This window comes from Durio zibethinus, chromosome 26, assembly GCF_047325235.1.
Source record: "Durio zibethinus cultivar Kanyao isolate XHJ-2024 chromosome 26, ASM4732523v1, whole genome shotgun sequence".
In the NCBI taxonomy this organism is placed as follows: domain Eukaryota; kingdom Viridiplantae; phylum Streptophyta; class Magnoliopsida; order Malvales; family Malvaceae; genus Durio; species Durio zibethinus.
Window position 1 is genome coordinate 537702 of NC_143187.1, and position 21869 is coordinate 559570.

General features: G+C 33.1%; 3 protein-coding genes across 17 annotated transcripts; 1 reads left to right on the forward strand and 2 right to left on the reverse strand.

Annotated features, from left to right (window-relative positions):
- Positions 1 to 1276: 1276 nt before the first annotated feature.
- On the reverse strand, positions 1277 to 7675 carry LOC111274341 (YTH domain-containing protein ECT4-like). Of its 6 annotated transcripts, none has more exons than XM_022858910.2 (8): positions 7556 to 7675; positions 6538 to 6575; positions 6255 to 6429; positions 5758 to 5834; positions 5154 to 5672; positions 3394 to 3933; positions 2691 to 2903; positions 1277 to 2029 (listed from the first exon to the last, which is right to left on the reverse strand). In XM_022858910.2, the coding sequence occupies exons 1-8, from the start codon at positions 7581 to 7583 to the stop codon at positions 1658 to 1660; spliced, it is 1962 nt and encodes a 653-aa protein (XP_022714645.1). In that variant the 5' UTR covers positions 7584 to 7675; the 3' UTR covers positions 1277 to 1657. The 6 variants fall into 6 exon arrangements, with proteins under 6 accessions (XP_022714645.1, XP_022714644.1, XP_022714649.1 ...); XM_022858909.2 differs by having other exon boundaries at positions 6532 to 6575; XM_022858914.2 differs by having other exon boundaries at positions 6538 to 6614.
- A 2558-nt stretch (positions 7676 to 10233) lies between these two features.
- Positions 10234 to 21404, reverse strand: LOC111274342 (organic cation/carnitine transporter 7-like). Of its 10 annotated transcripts, none has more exons than XM_089755661.1 (9): positions 20978 to 21404; positions 19849 to 20086; positions 18563 to 19091; positions 18260 to 18462; positions 16819 to 16887; positions 15675 to 15742; positions 14478 to 14597; positions 12472 to 12560; positions 11159 to 11206 (listed from the first exon to the last, which is right to left on the reverse strand). In XM_089755661.1, exons 1-6 carry the CDS (start codon positions 21331 to 21333, stop codon positions 15716 to 15718), a joined length of 1422 nt encoding a protein of 473 aa, XP_089611787.1. In that variant the 5' UTR covers positions 21334 to 21404; the 3' UTR covers positions 11159 to 11206; positions 12472 to 12560; positions 14478 to 14597; positions 15675 to 15715. The 10 variants fall into 10 exon arrangements, with proteins under 10 accessions (XP_089611785.1, XP_089611783.1, XP_089611780.1 ...); XM_089755658.1 differs by having other exon boundaries at positions 15675 to 15773; XM_089755655.1 differs by having other exon boundaries at positions 15675 to 15785.
- LOC111274343 (uncharacterized) lies at positions 10393 to 14424 on the forward strand. Its single transcript, XM_089755664.1, has 4 exons — positions 10393 to 10527; positions 10641 to 10861; positions 10955 to 11231; positions 12929 to 14424. Exons 1-4 carry the CDS (start codon positions 10438 to 10440, stop codon positions 13064 to 13066), a joined length of 726 nt encoding a protein of 241 aa, XP_089611790.1. The 5' UTR covers positions 10393 to 10437; the 3' UTR covers positions 13067 to 14424.
- Positions 21405 to 21869: the final 465 nt, after the last annotated feature.

A 21869-nucleotide genomic window follows, 5' to 3' on the forward strand; every position in this document is an offset into this window, starting at 1 on the left:
TTACAACACAAAGATTTGCATTGTCATTGTCATTGCCAGAATGGCAATCCAGAATAGATATTACAGTACAGATCATGGATATCAGACATTCGCAAAAATATATGTGCATAACTTCTTTCCATAAATCTGCTGAATATTTTTGCAACGTCCTTATTAAACAAGCCAGTCCATAGGATTTCTACTGAAATTAATATTTGGATTCATCAGAAACAGTGATTAATAGTACAATAAAAAAGATGGGTACCAAAATCTGCACTTACAAGTAGTCATCCTGGAGAAGACCTGAGAGTAATTCTTGAATTCATGCAACCTTACCTCATGACACCAAATAGAATCTTTGCCTTCACCATGGATTTCTATATAAAAAGTGGAGAGCCCCGGTAGCTCATTAAAACACCAAGAAAATGCAAACTCCCGGGTTCTATTATCCGTAGGAGCCCAAACAAGACAAATATTCGTTGACTAGAAACTGATCATGCCAAGAAATGGTGAATGAAGCAAGATGAGGCTGTCTAAATGTTGAATGGAGCAAGAAAAGGCTGTCTAATTTGGGAGATTACCAGTCACTGTAAACTTATAGAGACTATATTATCCAGAACAAAGAAAAATAAAATGATATCCTCAATCATCTGTTACATTATAAAAAATTTAAATTAAAAAAAAAAAAAAGATCATCAAAAGAAAGCTTTGCCTTTCCAACATATTTCATTCTCATGCACCAAAACTAAAACTCCAATCAGTCACAATCCTGACGTTCACCATCACAAGAACACTAAATTAGAAGGCCAAAAAATATTTCAAAAATCTCCTGCTTACAAACATTTATATTCGCCTACGTGTGTGTGCACACATGTGCATCCAGAAATGCCAGTATTGTAGAGACAATTTGTTTAAGTTAACTAGGTAGCAATGTATAAAGCTAATATCATTATGTAATCGATTCAAAGTGAAGAAGAGAAATCCAAAAGGAAATGCTCTCAATTAACATGCTCAAAATAGTTGCAATACAAGCTAATGCTAATACCATAATTGTGTACTCATCCCAAAATATTAAATACATGTCGTATTGGTGTAACCAATCTTAATTTCTATCCATAAGCATAAACTTCCCAAACAAACATCGAAAATTCTCCACAACAGAGGTCAGTCAGAACTCCCTCTCTCACTCTTTCCCACACCATGCACACAGGCAAAACAGATGCCATAACAGCACCAAAAAAGAACAATTCCTGTAACAAGTGAAGAATGCTAAGAGGGAAGGCAAAGAAGCAAAAGATTGGATAACACCATTTGCTGTATTCTTTTATTAACATGCCTGCAAAGATTAGGGAACTTTACAAAAGCAAGATATCAGCCAGTATCTTCACTATTCTCACCCAAAAAAAAAACAAAGTAAAGGTAGAAGAAAAAGAAAGAAGAAAGAAAAGAAAACTAATGACTACAGTTAAAGAAACACTCAGAAGGCAAATATTACATATGAAGCAAATCAGCCCCATAAAACTTGTAAGACCTTGTTCAAATACGGATGCACTCCAACAGAATTTCACCAATTGAGAGATCTAAATTCTTACAAAATGAAATCAAAACAAAAGGTGAAAAAGAAGTTTGTGTCACATACAGTACAGCAAGGCTGCCCAAATTCCCAGAATGATTATTCCTAACTAGCCTGAGCAGAAGAGACAGCTGCCACAATAGCATCTTCAAGTTTAACCCTTGCACCCTTTGAACCGTCAGAAGCAGAACTAGTTCTCTCAATAGCAGTGCCTTCTTTATTACCATCATCCAAGCAGACAACTTGAGCAAAGCTCTTGGACATCTGCTTTATGAAATCATTAGATAATGTAACAGTATTTCTATGCTCATTTTCTCCAACAACCCCTACAGACATGAGGCTAGCTTGTTGTCTAGCCTTACGCTCCTGCATGGCTTTCTGCCTGTCCTCGTAGAAGTCAAAATCATCCAGGATTGAAATGTCAGTTTCATAACTTTTAAAGATGTTCAACATCTCAATTCCTTGCTCCAGTTTCACCTGCAAAATTTGAATATTCAGCACAAGGAAGCAAAAGAATTGTTGTAAATGAAATATCTTCAAGCAGTAAAAACTTTTAAATCCTCAAAAATAAGTAAGAAGAAGCATGAAGAAAATCAGAAATCGAATAAGACACATTATCTAATTAATTAAGGACAAGGATCGGAGGTCTTAGGATTAGTAGGACAGCATTAAAACAATGGATAATATCTTCAATTGCATCTGAGGGACAGAGATGGGAGTGGGTGAGGAGCAGATTAAAAATCAATAATCTTAGATTCAGGACACAACGCTCAAGGACTAATGCTCTTGTTGGCGAAAATAAGCCTTGGTACCAGAACTATCAGTATCACCTCAGTCCAGAGGCTCAATAGGATAGGATACCTGAACAAATTTTTTTAAAAATATTTACCGATTTATTTGTCAGAACAAAGATTTACTGACACAGAGAAGGAACAAGGAAATTGTTATAAGTAGTTCAAACTTGGAATTTAGCCAGTGACACCCAGACTACCTACTTCAACAGAGCATTTGATAATAAAGTTTCTCCTGAATCTCATGTAGCTGTCTAATTAAAATGCAGTTAAACAGTTTGAAGATCAGAACACTTTCAAATGCATGGACACCGTCATTTATAACAGATGGTCATCAGAAAATGTACCTCCTGAGTGTCTCTACTGTTAGTCACTGGCTTATTATCATTATTTTCCAGTACAATGTGACGGAACTGACTGTTTGGAACATCTTTGATAATATGCCATTTGACAGGGAACTGCCCGCTCCATTTATCTTGCTGCCAGTAATCCACACTTTTGTCAAAATCAACAGGTCCAACCATTTCAGCAACCCCACAGAACTGTGCACTAGCATTCACCTGCAACAATTGTAACATACAAATCAGTGAGCTAGTTATCAGCAGAAATGAACAGGGGAAGGGGAACATGCTGGAAGTATGCTACAATAGAACAGAGCTTTAATATCATGTTTGTGGCAACACCAAGTCCTACCAAAGTCATAGGTATAAATTAAAAAATAATAATAATAACAACCACTTTGTTAACCAGCAACTTAAAAAAATACAAATAAACCATTGATACTGGAGGCGTAAAACTCATTATGTAATTCTCACCCAAGAGTAATGCAATTAATACATTTCACACGTACTAAAGGGAACCATTCCTCAGAACCAAAAGAAATCAAGCATATGATAGGGGCTGCAACCAATGCAACCACAACACAAATGGATCACATGGCTGGATCAAAAGAAAATGATATCTTAGAACTAGGCATGTTGAATAACATATATTTAACTCACATAAATGAGACCAAGTAAACAGAAAATTGTTTGTCTAAAATATAATTACCGAAAAGAGAAGAAACACAGGGCAAGTGTCTTGGTTCTCCTTCGCCTCACGATAAGCAGAATCTAATTTTTTGTTCCCATTAGGTGTGCTAGCCCAGACACCGTATTTGATACTCTTGTGAACATTATCTTCACTGTATGACTTGATTACGAAGAACTTAGCATCCTTGTAATCAGTAGCAAAATCTGGTCTGTTGTATGACTCATCATGGATATTGGCTGAAGATTTGTTGCTTTTATTATCATCAATGGAAGAATTATTAGCTATAATTTGGTTCTTGGATTTTGAGGCTCTTGGTCCTCGGTTTTGCTCACTAAGGATATCAAGAGCACCATTACAACCACATAGAGAGATGCCACTACCTCTTCCACGTCGTTGGTTACTATCAAGTGATAGCCAGCCCCTACTGTTCGCTCCCAAACTAGGAACTGATGCACTTCCAAAACCAGCAACTTGATTCAGATCACTTTGCAGGTAGCCTCTGTTATAGGAGTTCATACCAGATCCTAATCGATAAAATGACCTTTGCTGCTGGGTTGCCTGAAAAAGAATAAAAAAGATTCAAAACTAAAATGGTACACTAATTTAAAATGTATCAAATTCCAACACTAGCATCGCTACAAATACCACTATTCCAATGAATTTCCTGCACAAAAATTTAACAGTAAATGAAAGAGAATAACATGGGATTAGATCACCATTAACATCTGTTAAGGAAGCTAAAAATGTTTAAAGAGGTATGAATTTAGGGGCCTTTCGATTCCTAAACATATAGGTTGCCTATAAAGGTTAGAATCAGAGTTCCCAAGAAACATCTAAAGCATAAAAGGCCTTGCAGGTAATATAAGAGAAAAACAAATCATATACTTCAGATAAAGAATAAAAACTTTCAAGAAATTTCATAGCCATTTAAACACTTCTAGAGCTTAAAACTTCATAATTTGAGCTAAACAAACAACTTTAATCCAAAGGACAAGAAAAGGGAAAAAAGTTCAAAGCTTCTTTCGAGGGAGCATGATGACTTCATTTTCATATTAGATAGCGGGCTGAATGTTATCTAAAAAGAAATTGACCAAGGACTTTGCTTGAATGTTTAATTTCTTCCGAAAGTAAGCCATATGCTAATAATGACTTTCTGAGTATGACAGGACTTGATGGTAAAGACAGAGAATCAGAGAAAATATAAATTGAAAAAATAATAGAAAGAAAATTTTGCAAGTTTTGGAAGGAGAATGAAAAATAAAACACAAATAAAATAAAGTTCAAGGTTCATATGGTAAAATGATAAGTGAGTGCTCTTTGAATTCTTGTTGCAAAACAATGTGGTTAAACAATAGCAGAACGATATAGTCATTTCATATTTGATATACATTTTCAGTGATATGGACAAAATGAGCCAATTCAGTCCGTCTATACCAATCTAATTCATGGAGCACTCAATAGCAACCAGCTTTTTAGGAAAAATGCATAAATATCAAACTTGAAATAAACGAGAATGAATCTGTGATTTTGATATATTCCTATGTATCAAGTATGAACTTCATATTTGCCATATGATAACTTGGATAAACTGAAGAAGGTAGAGAATGGAATTACAAGGTGCTCCTATCTTCCAACTTTGAGAGCAAATAAGGAAGCCTTAATGTTAAGGCCATATTAGCTTGCCAAATTAGCAGCCAAAAAGGAAAACCCAGAAACAAAAAAGAAAGATAAATGGCATAAGATAACATCTCTAAAAGTCTATTAACACATATACATACCATTTGAACATTCTGCCCAATCAGCCCAATTGGCCCAACAGGTTGGGGAGATACCGCTGGAGAGATAGGAGTCAAAGATCTCTGACTGTCAGAAGGCTTTGACCAATCTGACCAAAGTACTCCAGACCTAAATCCATCAAAACCTTGATGAAAATCATTAAATCCCAGGGTACCAGGATTGCCAGGGAAACTACCTCTACCAAAAGATCCCAATGGAGTGGGATAACTAGGCCTTGGTCCAAAAAGCATGTTATCACCTTGTTGGTCAACATTAACTAACGTGGTTAGCTCTGGTTGTGAAACTGGCATAGGTGAACTAATATAAGGCATACTCGGAGGAACTAGCTGCTGATAATATGGTGGCCCAGAGAATGGAAATTGCTGGGGGGAATACAACTGTGCATCACCACCTACAGAAGGCAAAGGAGTTGTGACTGGAGAATATGGTCCATATGGCATTTGCGGATTGTAGCCATATCCAGTGTGGAAGACAAGTGATGGATTGTCATTGTAGACACCCTAATTAAGATAAAATATCACATAAAAAGACAGAAAACTTAATCGTTGAAAGAAACTCTACACAGATAGAAGGAGATATTCTCACTGGAGATCCAAGTTCCAGTCCTTCAGTATTGACGTATGGCGGATATTCATCCCATTCACCAGCAGGATTGTCATAACCTGCTTTCAAATTTGAAAAAGTCCCCAATGTTAATTTCTACTTCAAATATCTAGTGATTACAAACCAATAAATGCATTGCATTAGAGAAATCAAAAGGTTTCTCCTATCATTAGACAAACGGTCTTCTCCTTGCATAGTTATCAAAATATAGAAATACTCAAAAGTAACATGCACTACAATCTAGACAATTTGGTAAGACTTCGTATAAACAGGATTGACAAAATAAGAATAAATAAAAGAACTGAGCATCTTCAAATGTTTTCAACTATGATGGGTTTTGGCATTCAAATTCAAAAACTGCTGTTACACCAGCCTCAAAATGCAACCAGAAATTTCAACTGAAAGTTGTAAATACAAAGTTCAGCCAGACTGGTCCAGCCTTAAAATAGACCCAAGAGGCATGAAGACAGAAGATTAACCTCGGTAATAGAAAGCCTGAGCCTGAGGGGCATAGATTGTAGGAGAGTAGACGTTACGATCTCCACCTGAACCGAAGGATCCACACTGACCAGCACCATCCCTTGGATGACCTACTGGGGCAACATCCTGGGACGAATTAGGAGAAACTGACGTCTCATTTTTTGTCGAAAGAGGCTGTTAAAGAGAATAATAAATGAAGGTCATTAGTAAGAATATTTTCTTCATACTGTCTAACACAAACAAATGAAAAGAGAAAGAGCAATGTCAGTAACTCACAACTACCTGCTCCTTCACGTTTTCCGGATCAGCATGTTGGTCTTCTGCATCCATGATCAGTATGCTCAGTGACTAAGTACAGTCTTAGAAACACAGGCAGTACAAATTATTGACCAACCAAAGCTAAATTCGAGGATAGGTAAACTTGAAGCTATGAATATGTGCGCGCAAATCCACGCGTGCACACCTATGCACACATTATAAATAGAGAACATGAATATATTTTAAAGGTGAAAGTAGTTGCTTTACAATCATGCACATATCAACTCATTTTCTCTAAGTCAGAAGCAGAAACAAAATAGAAACAACATTTTGATTTTAGAAAATAGCACAAGGTCAAACATATACCATATAATGGGACTCAAAGACCAACAACCATTGCAATAAAACACAAAATTGCTTATCAAATTTCCAGGTAAACAGCCTAAGATTTTTTTAAATTAGTTTGTTGATAAATATGGGTTGAGGAAGTTCACTGGGACACCAAAGGCTACATTTTTCTTCAAAACTTCAATTGACCCTCTTTTGCAGCTCTGAATTAACTGTGCAATTCCCAGTCTTTGTAGCAAAGTAATATACAACTACATAATTCAACATTTTCAATAGTTCTATCCCATATCAACAATCAGGAAGAAAAGGCCAAAGGAAAAAAAATTAATATGACAAAAATAAGAGAATTTTGCAAAAATTCCTTCAATTAAGAAGACCCAGATCCCAGATCTTAACAGAAAGATCAAACCCTATCTCTTTAACTATAAACAAATCAAATCAAATCAAATCAAAACAACATAGGAGATCAATCAAAACCCTCAAAATTGAGACACGGTAAAAAATTAAATTTATAAATAATAAAAAAAGCAAATTGACCAATCAAATTCCAATTGACTTGTCATAAAAAAAAAATGAAACCCCACGAAATCAAAAGACCCAGAAACAAAAAAGAAGCTAGAGTTGAACCACAGAAAAAAACAAAAGATCAAAGATCAAAGGTAGAAGGAAATAGATTATGTGGTAATTGACGTACCAGAAGTACGATCTGGGGTTGCCGCCATGAATCTTCTGAAAAACAAAAAGGAAACAACCAAATAAAGGAAGATTGTCTTCAACAATCTAAAGCTACAGACTCAGTATCTTTTCTATTTCCGTTTCCATATATTTATTTGTTTATTTATATCTAAATTTTCCCCAAAAAGGGACAAAATAAAAACTGTCTTTGCTTTTTCTGCTTTTAATAATAGTTATACCTTTCATTAATTAAAAAAAAAAATTTCCTAAAATTGTAAATATTAGCAGTAAAAAAATAGATAAAACTTTTTCCTTTTTTTTTACCATTTTTTTTAATTTTTTTACCACTCTTTTTTAAACTTTTATGATTTTATTGCACCAAATAAATCTGCGAATTTCAACTTGCAAATAAGTTCTTATTCCAATCGAAAGTTTCAACTTTTGCTAATGTCTTTGAATTAATTTGCCACGTGAAAGATGATGTCGCTGAAAATTAAAATAATTTAATTAAATTATTTTAAATTATTTTTATTTTCAATATTTTTTTCTCAAATTTTATCCACATTATTAGGCCTCATCAAAACTAAATTTTTTATTTTTAGTGTTTTACGTATCATCAAGCAATGTCAGCTTTCATGTGAGGAAAAAAAAAACCAATTGATTGCAATAAAAATCAATTTTTCCTTCGAATCAAAGATTTTATTTAAATATAAATCGAAAATAAAATTTAGATAAAATTTATGAAACTTTTTTTAAAATGATTTAATAAAATATCAAAATAGATAGATTGATAAATTTCAATGTAAATATTAATAATATGTAAAAAAAAAATTAAAAAAATTATTTATAATTTAAATTTGATCAATATTTATTTAATAATAAAAATTTTAACAATAATTTTATTAAAAATATCTATTTAAAATATATCAAATTTTATTAAAATGTTTTTAGAATTTACATAATTGATTTATCTGATAACACATTTTAATATATCCATTTTGATTTTCAATTTTAATTTTTATTTAATTATTTTTAATTAAAAAATTTACAAATTTTACTTAAGAATCTTTATTTAAGTTTTTCCCATAAACTGAAGGTTAAAAGCTTTTTTTATAAAATAAAAATATAGAAATTTATCTAAAAATTTGATAAAGTTCAAGGATTTTTTATTATTTTAGTTTACATAAAATTACATAAAACATCATGTGTATATTATTAGAATGCTTGATTTTTATTTTCAATAATAAAATTTAAATATTGACAACTTCAAATATGAAAATAAATAAATAAAGATATTACCGTAAAAAGTTATACGTGCGAGATTTGGTTTGGTAAATTGCTTAACTTCATACTTTTTTGTCAATAGTTCATAGGAATTAAGGTGAATTTTGTAACTATATTACAATTTGTGTAGTGAATTTTTAATTGCACTTTCGATTTTTTTGAATTTTGAAAAAAATAAATAATGAAATTGGAATATTTATTATGTAAATATTTTACCATTCTACTTTTAATTTTGGTTTATTTTTAGTAAAAAACAACATTATCAAAATATTTAACAAAATATTTTTTTTAAAGGCCTATCGAATGATTGCTCTATCCGCCAAATTCAATCGGCTGAAGTCGGGTCTTAGATAAGGATTTCTAAATTGAAGTCCAACTCGATTATTATTTAATTAACAAAAAAAGTTTTACTTAATTGTAATTTAAATTTATAATTAAAAATTTATTTAAATATTTAATATTTTATTTTAATTAATCAAACTTTTAATATTTTATTTCGATTCCATTGAATGCTTAATTAAATAAAAAATAATTTAAATAATAAAATTGAATCAATTAATCATCAAATTATAATTAATCGAATCTTTAAATTAAAAAAAATTAAAAAAATAATTTTATTTAATTTTTATATATTATTAGCTTTGTCACGTGATAACTTTTTTATTTATTTTAGTGATGTTAAATGAAATTTTATATTAATTAATAAAAATTTAATGATGTTAATTTTTTATCTAAATAAGAATTTAATTAGATGTAAATAAATATTAGATGTGTTGATTGATTATAATAAAAAATAAAAACTTAATTAATATTTTAATTATAATTCAAAGATTTAAATTTTTTTAATTATAGTTAAGGAGTTTATGTCATTAAGATTAAAAAAATAAATAAATAGTGAGAATATTATGGTGGTCAAGATCCAATATGGTGAGTCGACTCAACCTATCTCACGCAACCTCGATTGGAGCGTTAATTGAGGTGTGGTGTGCAGCCTGCGATGTAGCTGGGCAATTGAGCAAAACAAGTGCCCGGCGTCACCGCACCTCGGCTCCAAATCCGAGGCCTTAGCTATTTGTGTTTTGGTTACGTTTGATGGTCATATGCATAAGCATTTTTAAGTTTAGTTTAATTTTTTTAATGTATCATGGTTTTGGGTTTTGTTCAATGTTCTTCTTGCCTTATATTCCTATAAGTTTTGGATTGTGATGTTATTATATTCCATACCTAAGAATTTTTATGAATTTGAGTGATTGCATTATAATTCAAGGATTTAATGCTTTTATTTATGGTTTATTTAATTTTATTGCTTAGGGAGCATGTTTAGGGTTTTTCCGTTCTTGCATAGAAGATACGTTATGCATATGTGCATGCGTTTGTTATGGTAGTTGACTTAAGTATATGGACAAAGTGCTATGATTTTTCAAGATTTTTCCGTCTAGCCCAAAACAAAACAACGGGATCGATAATATCCATGTAGTCTGAAGAAAGTGATTATTTCTATACCTCTTAAAGTGATAAAAAACCATTGCCTACGCGTTCTTTCTGTCTCTGGTCTGGTCATCTATTTCTAGATCTTCTCTTAACTGGTCGAATCTTCCAGTTGCTTTGCTTGAAAACATGGGTGTCGGTATGAAAACAATGGCCAATACAGTTGCAGTATTTGGGATGAAATCCTTCGTGTATGGGATAGTAGCTGAAAACAAAAAGGTTAACTTTGAGTCTCTTCGTTGTTTCTGACTGATAAACCGAAACTTTTTGTGCAATGTTGTGTTGTGGGTGACAAACTGGGTATATGTTATTTTGGTTTTATTCTATTGCAGCCACTATCTGGACAACCACAAATTTCGAGAGGAGCTGATCATATTATTTGCAAGTATCCATCTGACCCAACTGTCGTTCTAGGCTTCTTATCTATTGCATCACTTGCTGTATCAGTTTTGGTTGGATGTTACTCCGTTTTTTATCCTTACAAAGGAAAGTCTGTTCCTCGTTATGTTTTCTTCCGAAGCATGTCATTCTTCGTGTTTTTCCTGATCACTGTGTGAGTACATAACTATATCAACATTTTCTTCTTATTCTAAGCTCTTCATCAGTTACTGAAAGGTCTTGTTTTTGCCGGGCTGCTGGCAACCAGGGCACTGTCCTTTTTGGCTGCAGGGATGTTGTCTTGGGTAACGATCACCGAGCTCCTTCATTTAACTAACAATGTTCATAAAGACATGAACACAACATGCCCTACCGCCAAGTCTGGACTCTTAGGTGGTGCTGCTTTGATGGCCCTCAATGCTTCTCTCTTCTGGTTGATCTGCCTCATGCTTGCTGATGATGTCAGAACAGACTACTTTGAGGAACAAGACGACAGCAGAGCTCAGGTTTTCTCAACAGACTACAACGCCAAGCAGCAGAGCAAGGTTTGAGAGTAGTTCAGAAATGAAAAACAACTGGCCTGCTTTTTTTTATTATGCTTTCACGCCTCTTTCTAGTAAAAATATGAAAGAATGTATTGCAAACTCTTGGATGACTTCTTTCTTGACATATCGATTTACAGATACCTCTCTAAATTGATGAAATAATTAAATCTTGCACAACTTGGATTGAGGCACATGATGCACAATTCACTGGTTAAAGCCATCATATTTCTAGAATATTAGGAGCAACTGACTCTAATTTTTGTTTGCCAAAACAGTAAGCACCAGCGTCGTAATCCAACAAATGTGTGTGTGTGTGTATTTGGTACATGAAATAAGTGAAAAGGCTAACATGTGGCCCTAACTTTAGATTTTACTTTGATAATGAGGATGGGAATTTGAAAATACGAAGAAGAGCTGCGAAAGGAGAAAAGTGAAATGAATTAAAACGTTTTTCTCCCATTAGTATAGTTGGTATAGGAAAGATGGGAAAGAGAATTGAAAAAAGAAAAAAAAAAAAAAAAAGCTGTTTTTCCATGGATTACCTGGTAGAATTCAAACGTGTGAGAAAATCAAATCAACAAAAAGTGAGAAGAAAACAAAAATCATGCTTATTTTATTTGTACACCTTTGTAAGTTGGGATATATAGACAAATTTTGAAAAGAAAAAGTGAACCACATTGTAAATTAGCAATATTTGACTCACATCTCTCTTTTTCTTTCTCATAATATATATTTCTTTTGGCAAAGTATAATCTTTCTAACTTGGAAGGATTAATATTTATTAATATGAAGAAGAAAATCAATCCTATTTTCTTTTCTCTTACTTTTTGGTCCAACAAATAAATAGCTAAAATGATTTTCTTTTCTCATTTTCATTCACCATTTACGGGCCTCCCAATGTTTCTCTCCTAAATGCAAAGCTTTAACCTCCTTTTCCACGATGGAAAGAGAACTTCTCAAGCATCACTATATAAAAAATGCCATTATTTGTTTTGACCTCTTTATGTTTTGTGTCTTTCCTTGCATCCCACTCCTATATTCCTTCAGTTTGTAAAGGACCTAAAATGCAGTCTACCTTGTGTTCCAAAATCATAAAAAGCTAATGTCTCTCCAAATATTAATTAGTTTAAAAGGGATGCTTAAGTTATTATCCAAATATTTGTTTCACTTTATCGCTAGTGCTAAAGAAGAGAAATAAAGCACCCAAAAAAGGAATTTAAGAGATAAAGATGACACTTACCAGTACATTCAGCTTATCTTCCAACTTTTAAGTTCTGGCTTTAGCTAGAATGAAATCTAATGTCGGCACTGGTACGTGGAACTGCTTTGCTTCATGACATGCATGCCATCAAAAGTGGAAGACATTGTTAGGTCCTTCGTAAGGAAACAGTATGGTTGGAACTGATTAGGGGCCAAACCAAATACTTATTTATAACTGGTTATAATCTTGTAATTTGTATATTTATATTTGTATCTCTAAAATTAAGTCTTTAGTTTCTTAGTTTAACCCCTAGTTAGTTGTATATAAACTTAAAGTTCTTGTATAATTTTTTATGAGCAATTTTTCAATATACATTCAGTTTTTCTCTTAGTTTTCTATACAATTTTATTTTTTTAGTTTTTTCACATGGTATCAGAGCTTTAAGCTCTTCTTGGGAAGCAAAATTTTTAACCTTCATTGCTGACTTCTATTTTAGGCCTTCATTGCCGAACCTTTTCAAAGAAAGATATCACTACCACCCAATTTGAGGAAGTGTCAACTAAGAAAATCGTCGGAGTATTACAAATGTCTTGGAAACAAGGAGAGTTTGATAGGGAAGAGATTGAAAAGTTGAGAAACTTATTGAAAATCCTTGAAAAGCCTATTATGGTATGTTCCTTGGGTAAGGTCTCTAGTTTAGGTAAAGCTTCTAGTTCTTATGGATTAAATGTCTCGGTTAAGCCTATTACAAGTTCTTGGGTCATTGACTCAGAAGCCACAGACCATATGACACATTCCTCACAGAAGTTTAGTACATATACCCTATGTCCTAGTAATAAGAAAATTGTTGTTGCAGATGGTTCACTTACTACAGTGGCAGGATTAGGAGATGTTCAAGTTAATCCTTTGTTTGTTCTAAAAAATGTTCTTCATGTTCCTGGATTGTCTACTAATATGATATCTATACAGAAACTTACCAGATATATGAATTGTAAAATGACTTTTTCTCCCTTTTATTGTGATTTCAAGACCAGAGTTCAAGGAAAAAGATTGGACTTGCTAAAGAGAATGATAGACTATACTATCTTGAGACATCAAATAACACAAATAATATCAAGAATAGTTTATCTTTGTCATTTTTTTTTGAAAAATCTTCCAACAAAGACAAAATCTAGCTTTATCATTTTCGTCTTGGACATCCTTCTTTTGAAACTTTGAGAAACATGTTTCCTTATTTGTTCAAAGGATTAAATGTCGAAGATTTTCATTGTGATGTTTGCGAACTTGCAAAGCATAGATGTGTATCTTTTTCAATTAGTAACAAAAGAAGTTCTACTCCCTTTTACTTGATTCATAGTGACATTTGGGGTCCCTCTACAATTCTTAATATTTCTGGTGCAAGATGATTTGTTTCATTCATAGATGATTGTACCAGTGTCTCTTGGGTTTTTTTACTTAAATCCAAATCAGATGTGAACAGTATGTTTTTAAGTTTCCAAAACATGATCCAAACTCAATTTGGAATGCGAATCAAGATATTTAAGTCTAATAATGCAAAAGACTATTTCAACCAGAATCTATGCACCTATTTCCAAAAAGAGAGGATTATACATGAGTCATCTTATGTTAATACTCCACAGTAGAATAAAGTAGCAGAGAGGAAAAACAGTCATTTACTAGCCACAATTTGAGCCTTTCTTTTCAAGCAAATGTACCTAAATCTTACTAGAGGGAAGTTGTTCTTACTGCCACACACGTTATAAATAAGTTACCTTCAAGGGTTTTGAGATTTAAAACTCTTATGGAACTACTCTCACAATTCTATCCCAACCTTAATACCACAAACAATCTCACACCTAGGATATTTGGTTGTACATCATTTATTTATGTTCATAGTCATAACAGGGAAAAGTTGGATCTAAAAATGATTAAGTGTATCTTTGTGGGGTATTCCTCAACTCAAAAAGGATATAAATGTTATCATCCTCTTACAAAAAAATTCTATGTGTCTGCAGATGTCACTTTTGAATAAAGTAAATCATTACCTTATCTTCAGGGGGAGACTTCATTCATCGAAGATAAGGATAAAGACTTCTTTTTGCTTGATTTGTCCCCTTCTTCAACATTTTCACCCATTAATTCTTCTGAGTCGAAACATGTTTTTACTGAGCCCAAATCAAACACTAAATTTGAGTCTGAACCCATTCCAAATACAAAAGATGTGACAAAGAATAATATTATTCTTGATTCTATGAAGGAATTATAGGTGTAATCAAGAAGGAAAGTTTCAGATCCTGAACCAGTGCCAGTCCAAGAATCTGATGCTAACTCTGAAAATAAGGTAACTACAGTTTTTGACTCTGTTTCTCAAAATGAGTATGAATCTCCTAAAACTATAACTAGTGATTATGATCTGCCTATTACCATTAGGAAAGGAATCAGAGAATGTACTAAGCATCCACTATACCCAATCTCTAATTTTGTGTCATTTGAAAAATTCTCATAATCCCACAAAAATTTTCTTGTGAGCCTAAATACTATTTCTGTTCCAACTACATTATCCAAGGCATTATCTAGTGAAAAATGGAGGCAAGCGATGAAAATAGAAATTGAGGCCTTGGAGAAAAATCAAACATGGGAACTGGTAGAGTTGCCTAAAGGAAAAAATCCAGTAGGGTGTAAATGAGTTTTCACTGTAAAATACAAGGCAAATGGTATTGTTGAAAGGTATAAAGCCAGGTTAATGGCTAAGGGCTACATTCAAATTTATGGAGTAGATTATCAGGAAACCTCTACTCCAATTGCCAAGATGAATACAGTTAGGATTTTGTTATCATTGGCTTCAAATTACAATTGGTAACTTCAACAATTTGATGTAAAAAATATTTTTCTACATGGTGATTTGGAAGAAGAAATATATATGAAGGTTCCACCGAGATTTGAAAGTCATCTAGAAGCAAACAAAGTATGCAGGCTGAAAAAGACTTTATATGGCCTTAAACAGTATCCTAGGGCTTGGTTCGGGAAATTTGCTAGAATGATTCTAGTAATGGGATATAAACAAAGTCAAGGAGATCACACATTGTTTATCAAGCACTCTAATTCAGGGAGAGTCACAATTCTATTAGTGTATATTGATGATATAATTGTAACTAGAGATGATGAAAAAGAGAGAGAATCTCTAAAACAGTGTTTGGCTAGAGAATTTGAGATAAAAAAGCTAGGGAGATTGAAGTACTTACTAGGAATTGAAGTAGCTCACTCACGGCATGGTATCTTCATCTCACAACAGAAATATGTGATGGATCTTCTGAAGAAAATTGGAAAGCTCGTATGTAAATCTGTAAATACCCCTATAGATCATAATCATAAAATTGAAAAAGCTAATAAAGATACTGTTGTAGATAAAAAGATGTACCAAAGATTAGTTGGAAGACTTATTTATCTCTCACATACTAGATCTGATATAGCATATGTTATGAGTGTGATAAATCAATTTATGCAGTCCTAATGAAGTGCACTTACAGGCTGTCTACCGTTTATTGCACTATTTGAAGGCCAATCTTGGGAGAGGTATCTTATTCAAAAGAAATTCGAAACTAATTCTAGAAGTATATACAAATGCTGATTATGCAGCTTCAATAACTGATAGAAGATCCATCTCAGGCTATTGCACTTTCTTAGGTGGTAATCTTGTGACTTGGAAGAGAAAAACAAAATGTGGTGGTAAGATCAAGTGCTAAAGCAGAGTTTAGAGTAATGGCTCAAGGAATTTGTGAACTACTATAGTTAAAATTTATCCTAGAAGACTTGAAGATCAAGTGGGATGGACTAATGAGACTCTACTGTGATAACAAGTCTGCAATAAGCATTGCACACAACCCTGTGCAACATGACAGAACAAAACACATTGAAGTAGAGCAATATTTCATAAAAGGAGAAACTAGATAGTGGGTCGATTTGTACACCTTATGTATCAACCAAGGGTCAACTTGCATATGTATTTACTAAAGGTCTCAGTAGTGCAACATTTCAAGAAATTATTTCCAAGCTGGGAATGGAAAACACCTATTCACCAGCTTGAGGAGAGTGTAAGGAAACACTTATTTACAACTGGTTGTAATCTTGTAAACTGTATATTTATATTTGTATCTCTAAAATTAAGTATTTGTATCCCTATAATTAAGGATAAAAAATTAGGATAAACAATCCCCCAATTATAGGATCAATTTTTTAGGAAGATTTAGTTTCCTAGTTTAACTCCTAGTTAGTTGTATATAAACCTAAGGTTCTTGTATAATTCTTTATGAGCAGTTTTTCAATATACATTCAATTTTTCTCTTAATTTTCTATACAGTTTTATTTTTTTAGTTTTTCCACACATACCATCCCACCAATTCTTCCCACCGAGCTTGCAACTCCAGCACCAGTTGATCTGACAGAGGTTGGATATATCTACAGGATAAATTAAACAAACAAATTGTTACTTTCTGACAAAATGTTTGAAAATGTTAAAAGATCTAAATATATAGTTAAAATAATCAATATGTAAACCATCTTCTTATACATAATAGGTGAAATCAAATGCTAGTAATCATGTTTATGTTGATAACATAGCCAAGTAAGCAGATAGAAGTAGATAGAGAGTGTCTCAAAGGTGAAGTGCATGACTATCCGCATGTCAGACAACTCTTGAACTTTTACTTTTTTTGGTCATTCAACAATGACTTCCTACTTATTTTATAGGGGTTGTTTTCCCCTAATGTAGGGTGCAACATTTGTAAAATTGCAATTCTAGGTGAATAAAAAAATCGAAAAGAAAAAGGAAAACTATATATGTGACACGGAATGAGCAAAGAATGTAACAAACAGAAATAATTGTTTTTAAAGCATGCTTAATTTATGCAGGAAATAAAATAAAATTAAATTAAAAGAGAGAGAGAGAGAGTCAAATATGAGAGTACTTGAAACTTCAGACTTGAGGCTAAATAAACAAATAAAAAGGAACACTACAACGTTATTTGAAGATATAGGTAAATAGCCATAATGGAGGAGTATTGGAACTGCACAAAACCTCAACCAAACAGGAACTTGTAAAACCTAAGTTACCACAAAAAAATTTTTGTTCAATACACAACTGTTTAGAGAATTCTAACTTCAAAGGCAATATTTGAGTTTGGAAAGACAATTTTACAGCTTCTCATAATATATTTGTCTAACGTTATTTAAAAATTAATTTACCTAGGATTAGGCATCATGTACATAAATATTTTGTAACAATCGACCCAGTTAGATAACCAGAGCTGACTATATTCTAGAATGAAAAGCAACCAAATAGAAAACTGCAACATGTATGGTACTGGACATTCATATGCACGTCTGTAGGAGAGAACATCAAAGGTGAAGTTGTTCCAGTTTGTGAAAAAAAGGATCCTCTAGTGTATTTTTTCATTAGTCTTTTTTAGTAACCTAGTTTACTCAGAAAAGGAAGAAAAAAAAAAAAGCCTCCTTTGATGGCCAAAAATGCTTGGATTTGATTCAATATAATTAAATAGTAGTTATAAAGGTAGCCAGAGAATGCTAAGTTGCATTATTGTTTAATATTTGCACTTAATAACTTCACTCAAGGGCAAAAACAATGCCAAAAATAAAATCAAACCAAAAATATTGACAAGTTGAATTTCAAATGTGTGTGACCTTGTCAAACCAAGAAGAAAATGAAAGTAATCTTGAAATATATTTTGTTGATTTTTGCACATGAGCTACAGAAAGACACAACAAGAAAATTCCTTTGCTCTTGAAAGGGGAAAAAAGAATTCTCATTTACCTCCGGAGCATATATATAGATAATTGTGAGGGTAGCAGTGATGCATATTCGAGCACCGAAGAGAAGGTCTATTGTTAGACCCTGAGGCTGATGGAATACCAATGGAAGCAGGAAAATGCAACACAGGAAGAACATAAATGACATTGTAAACTTACGGCCATATTTATCCACTGTCGCAGCAGATAAGAGGAGGCCAGGAAACTCTAGAACCAAATCAAAGATAGATGTTAGTATGCTGTCCTCCAAAAGTGTCAAAATATACTTTTAGATAAAATTATCATAAAGACAACCATAGAAATGTACCTGCAAAAGTGGTAATGGAAACATCTTTATAGTCAACATCCTGGGATTTTTCTGACTGTAATTTGTCTGGACCACATGTATTACGTCCGTTATGCAACTCAGTTGTCAGTAATACTAGACCATAATATGAAAATGCATTTCCAAAGAATACTATCCATAGGAGCTTGGTTGACCTAACTAATTCTGGTGAAAGAAGCTTCAATACGGATGAGGTGCCTCCTGAATTAGGATTCATTTCCGTAGGAGTTGCATCTTCACCATCTTTTGGTGGAAGCAACTGTGTATCCTCTGTTGGAATACTATTTCCAGCTAACTCAATTTCATGCTCAGAAACAAGAACTCCAGAAGGCATTTTTGCTCCATTAATTCTAGCTATTTTCTCCAAAACTCCAAGCGCCTCATCTTTTCTACCTTTCAAGCATAAAAATCTAGCTGATTCGGGTGCCAATCCATAGAATAGAAGGAGAAATGATGAAGGGAGAGAAGACAGAGTAAGTAGCCATCGCCAACCCAATCTTGGCATGACAAACTGAGAGAGAAAAAAACATCGTGAATGAGGGGGAAAAATCAACATAATTTAACTCTGCATCTGACTGAGTTATTGGTAGGAATAAGAACAAGGCCCACGAGAGATGATATCTGCTAGCTTAGTTTACCTAATTCATAAAATGAGAAAAACAATCATTACAACCAATGGCAACCAAACAATTCATGACAAACACATTTTATATTCTAACTCATTCTCTGAAAATGAAGCAACAAACATCATTTAATTGTATAGTGAAAATCAATCTCAAAGTGTTCCAAAATATCTGAACCCCCAGCAAAATAAAGTGAGAAGGCAAGAGATGATAGAAATTATCACAAAACATAAGAAACACAATGTAAAAATAATAGTGACCACTAAGAGAAAATGGATAAATTCAGAATGTTTTATTTTTAAATAATGGCCTGTTCCATACCAAGACAAGCAAGTTCTCTAATGTAATAACCTGTAAAATCTCAGAGAGAGAGGCAATGCAAAAATATAAGTGACAACAGTCTAAGAGAAAAGTGATTAGTTCTAACTGTTTAACATCATGGCTTTTACCACACTAAGGCAAGCAAGAATTTTAATCTAATAACCCCAATAGTGACAGAGATTTAATTATAGATCAAAATGTGGAATTAACAAATATAATCAAAACTTACCTGCAGCTTCCAATTACAGAAAATTGAATAGAAAAGAACACAAAATGAACAAGACGCTAAGGAAATGAAAGATATTAAAGAAATCACAGGGATACCCATGCAATTGATGCTTCAAAAACTGTCCCAACCGTCCAGAATGCTTGGAAAACAACCATCCAAGTGCCTCTGCTTGGAGCAGGAATAAACTCTAGAAACCAGGAGCAGAGAACAGGCCCGCCTCCCAAACCAAGACCAACCAAACAACGAAGAATAATTAATGAAATATAATTTGGTGACAAGGCACTCAGAAAGCCAGCTCCAGCAGTAACTACTGCAGTGATGAGGAATCCTTTCCTGGAGGGTAGAAGTAAATGAATGAAAAGGGGTTATCATATGGCGCCAAAATAGAATACAAAGCAAATATTGCGAGAAGGAGCTGCATCAAATTTACTTTTGCTTCCATACAAAAAGTTTTTAATAAAATTCACTTTTGCATTAGGTAGAGACAAAGGATACCACAGTGATAAAGCAAGGCAGAAACAGTCTCTTCCCATGAGTTCCAGAGTGGACCAGATATTTGTAGCTTAGGTTTTGAACAGATATATAAAAATTTAGTAAGGAATAACAGATAGGAAGCTTTGAGTTCTAAAATTCTGTTCAATTCCTCTTCGTTTTACCGCTTAAACTTAACCCATAGCATCTATTTTCGCATGAATAACAAGAAATATTTCCCAAACCAGGAAGAGCAGCGAGAAATCCAACGCCATAGCCATTTGATCATATTTTATACAAATGGCTACTTTTCGATCTCAAAAGAACTACTCTAGTGCCTGCTCTAAGATAACTTCAAATAAAAAAAAAATTAAAAGGCTTTGGGTATCAAAGATCATTGTTGGAGAGGCTCCACTAACAAAGAGTGCAAACAGATAAAAAAAAGGAAGGGTGAGGGGATGGGGAGAAGCTAAACCATAATGCAGGAGTCCAAAGACAGACAAGTCAAGCAGTAATAACCACAAAAATATTCTTCAGCTTCATGCGAGAAACAGAGAATTCTAAAATGAAATAGCAAATCATGTAAACTAACTTGTCCGTTCCTTCTGGAAAGAAAAAGAACATGTCATATACCAAACACTCATTCATTGTGTTAAATTGGAGGTAAAACAAGGTGTTAATATTTGGCATGACATTGGAAGAAAACACAATTCATTAGTGCAATAAAAAAAAGAAAATGACAAAAGTGCCCACCTTCTTCCATATTCATCTGAAACTACACCCCAGGAATAGGCTCCAACAAGCATGCCAACAAAAACCACACTGGTTATTAGGCTCTCTTCATGGGAAGAAATACCCCATAAAGATTGAACTGCTGGGCCTATAAAAGAGAGAAGCATCATTTCCATAGCTTCTGAAATCCAACCCATTCCAGCATAAGCAAGCACCAGAATTTGGAATTTTCCAAACCCCATAACCAAAAGAGCTTCATCCACAGTAAATGTGGGTGTTCCATCTTCTCCCATCAAAGGAACTGATAAAACAAGGTTACAAAATTTAAACATCAGAAAATTTGGGTCAAAATATTGCTTAAATGAATATGATTTCATGCTGAATAACTTAAAAATATATGTAAGTAAAAGTTTTAAAAATTCTTTGCTTCAGCTATGCAATAATACGAGTAATCCTCCAATTGTGATAGAAAAAAGATAATGCTTCATAATAATATATTATGATGGCACAAAGTGATAACTATACCACAAGTCCACAACAACCTCACAACTTGCATCCTTCATGCAATCTTGGAAAATATTTATAATAAAAAGATATTGATAAACAAATAACAACAAATATTCAACAAATATTTATAACACTTTATATCCTACGAGTATTGTCCTGCATAAAGAAATTATGAAGAAAACATATATATACACTACAAAAATTTCAATCTTAGCCAGGTAGATTGCTGGAATCTAACACAGACACGTGTGCGTGCACACACACACACACAACATTTATAAGCCGTGATTAGATCATGTAAAATCTAATATCTATTGAAATTTGATCATTTCACACCAAAATACTTCAGATGTTTGTCTGAGATCAAGGCGGTAAACAAACATTGTTACCTTAAAATGTTCATACA

Coding starts and splice junctions, on each gene's coding strand:
- LOC111274342 (XM_089755654.1), bottom strand. CDS start 21,333: ATGAAATCATATTCATTTAAGCAATATTTTGACCCAAATTTTCTGATG. Junction 19,092..19,848: donor TTGAAGCATCAATTGCATGG/GTATCCCTGTGA, acceptor TTTCTCTCTCAG/TTTGTCATGCCAAGATTGGG. Junction 15,786..16,818: donor TGGGAAGAATTGGTGGGATG/GTATGTGTGGAA, acceptor TATGATCTATAG/GGGTATTTACAGATTTACAT.
- LOC111274341 (XM_022858909.2), bottom strand. CDS start 7,583: ATGGCGGCAACCCCAGATCGTACTTCTG. Junction 6,576..7,555: donor AACCCCAGATCGTACTTCTG/GTACGTCAATTA, acceptor TCATGGATGCAG/AAGACCAACATGCTGATCCG. Junction 2,904..3,393: donor CTGTGTTTCTTCTCTTTTCG/GTAATTATATTT, acceptor CAATTGTTGCAG/GTGAATGCTAGTGCACAGTT.
- LOC111274343 (XM_089755664.1), top strand. CDS start 10,438: ATGGGTGTCGGTATGAAAACAATGGCCAATACAGTTGCAGTATTTGGG. Junction 10,862..10,954: donor GTGTTTTTCCTGATCACTGT/GTGAGTACATAA, acceptor GCTGGCAACCAG/GGCACTGTCCTTTTTGGCTG. Junction 11,232..12,928: donor ACGCCAAGCAGCAGAGCAAG/GTTTGAGAGTAG, acceptor CTTCTATTTTAG/GCCTTCATTGCCGAACCTTT.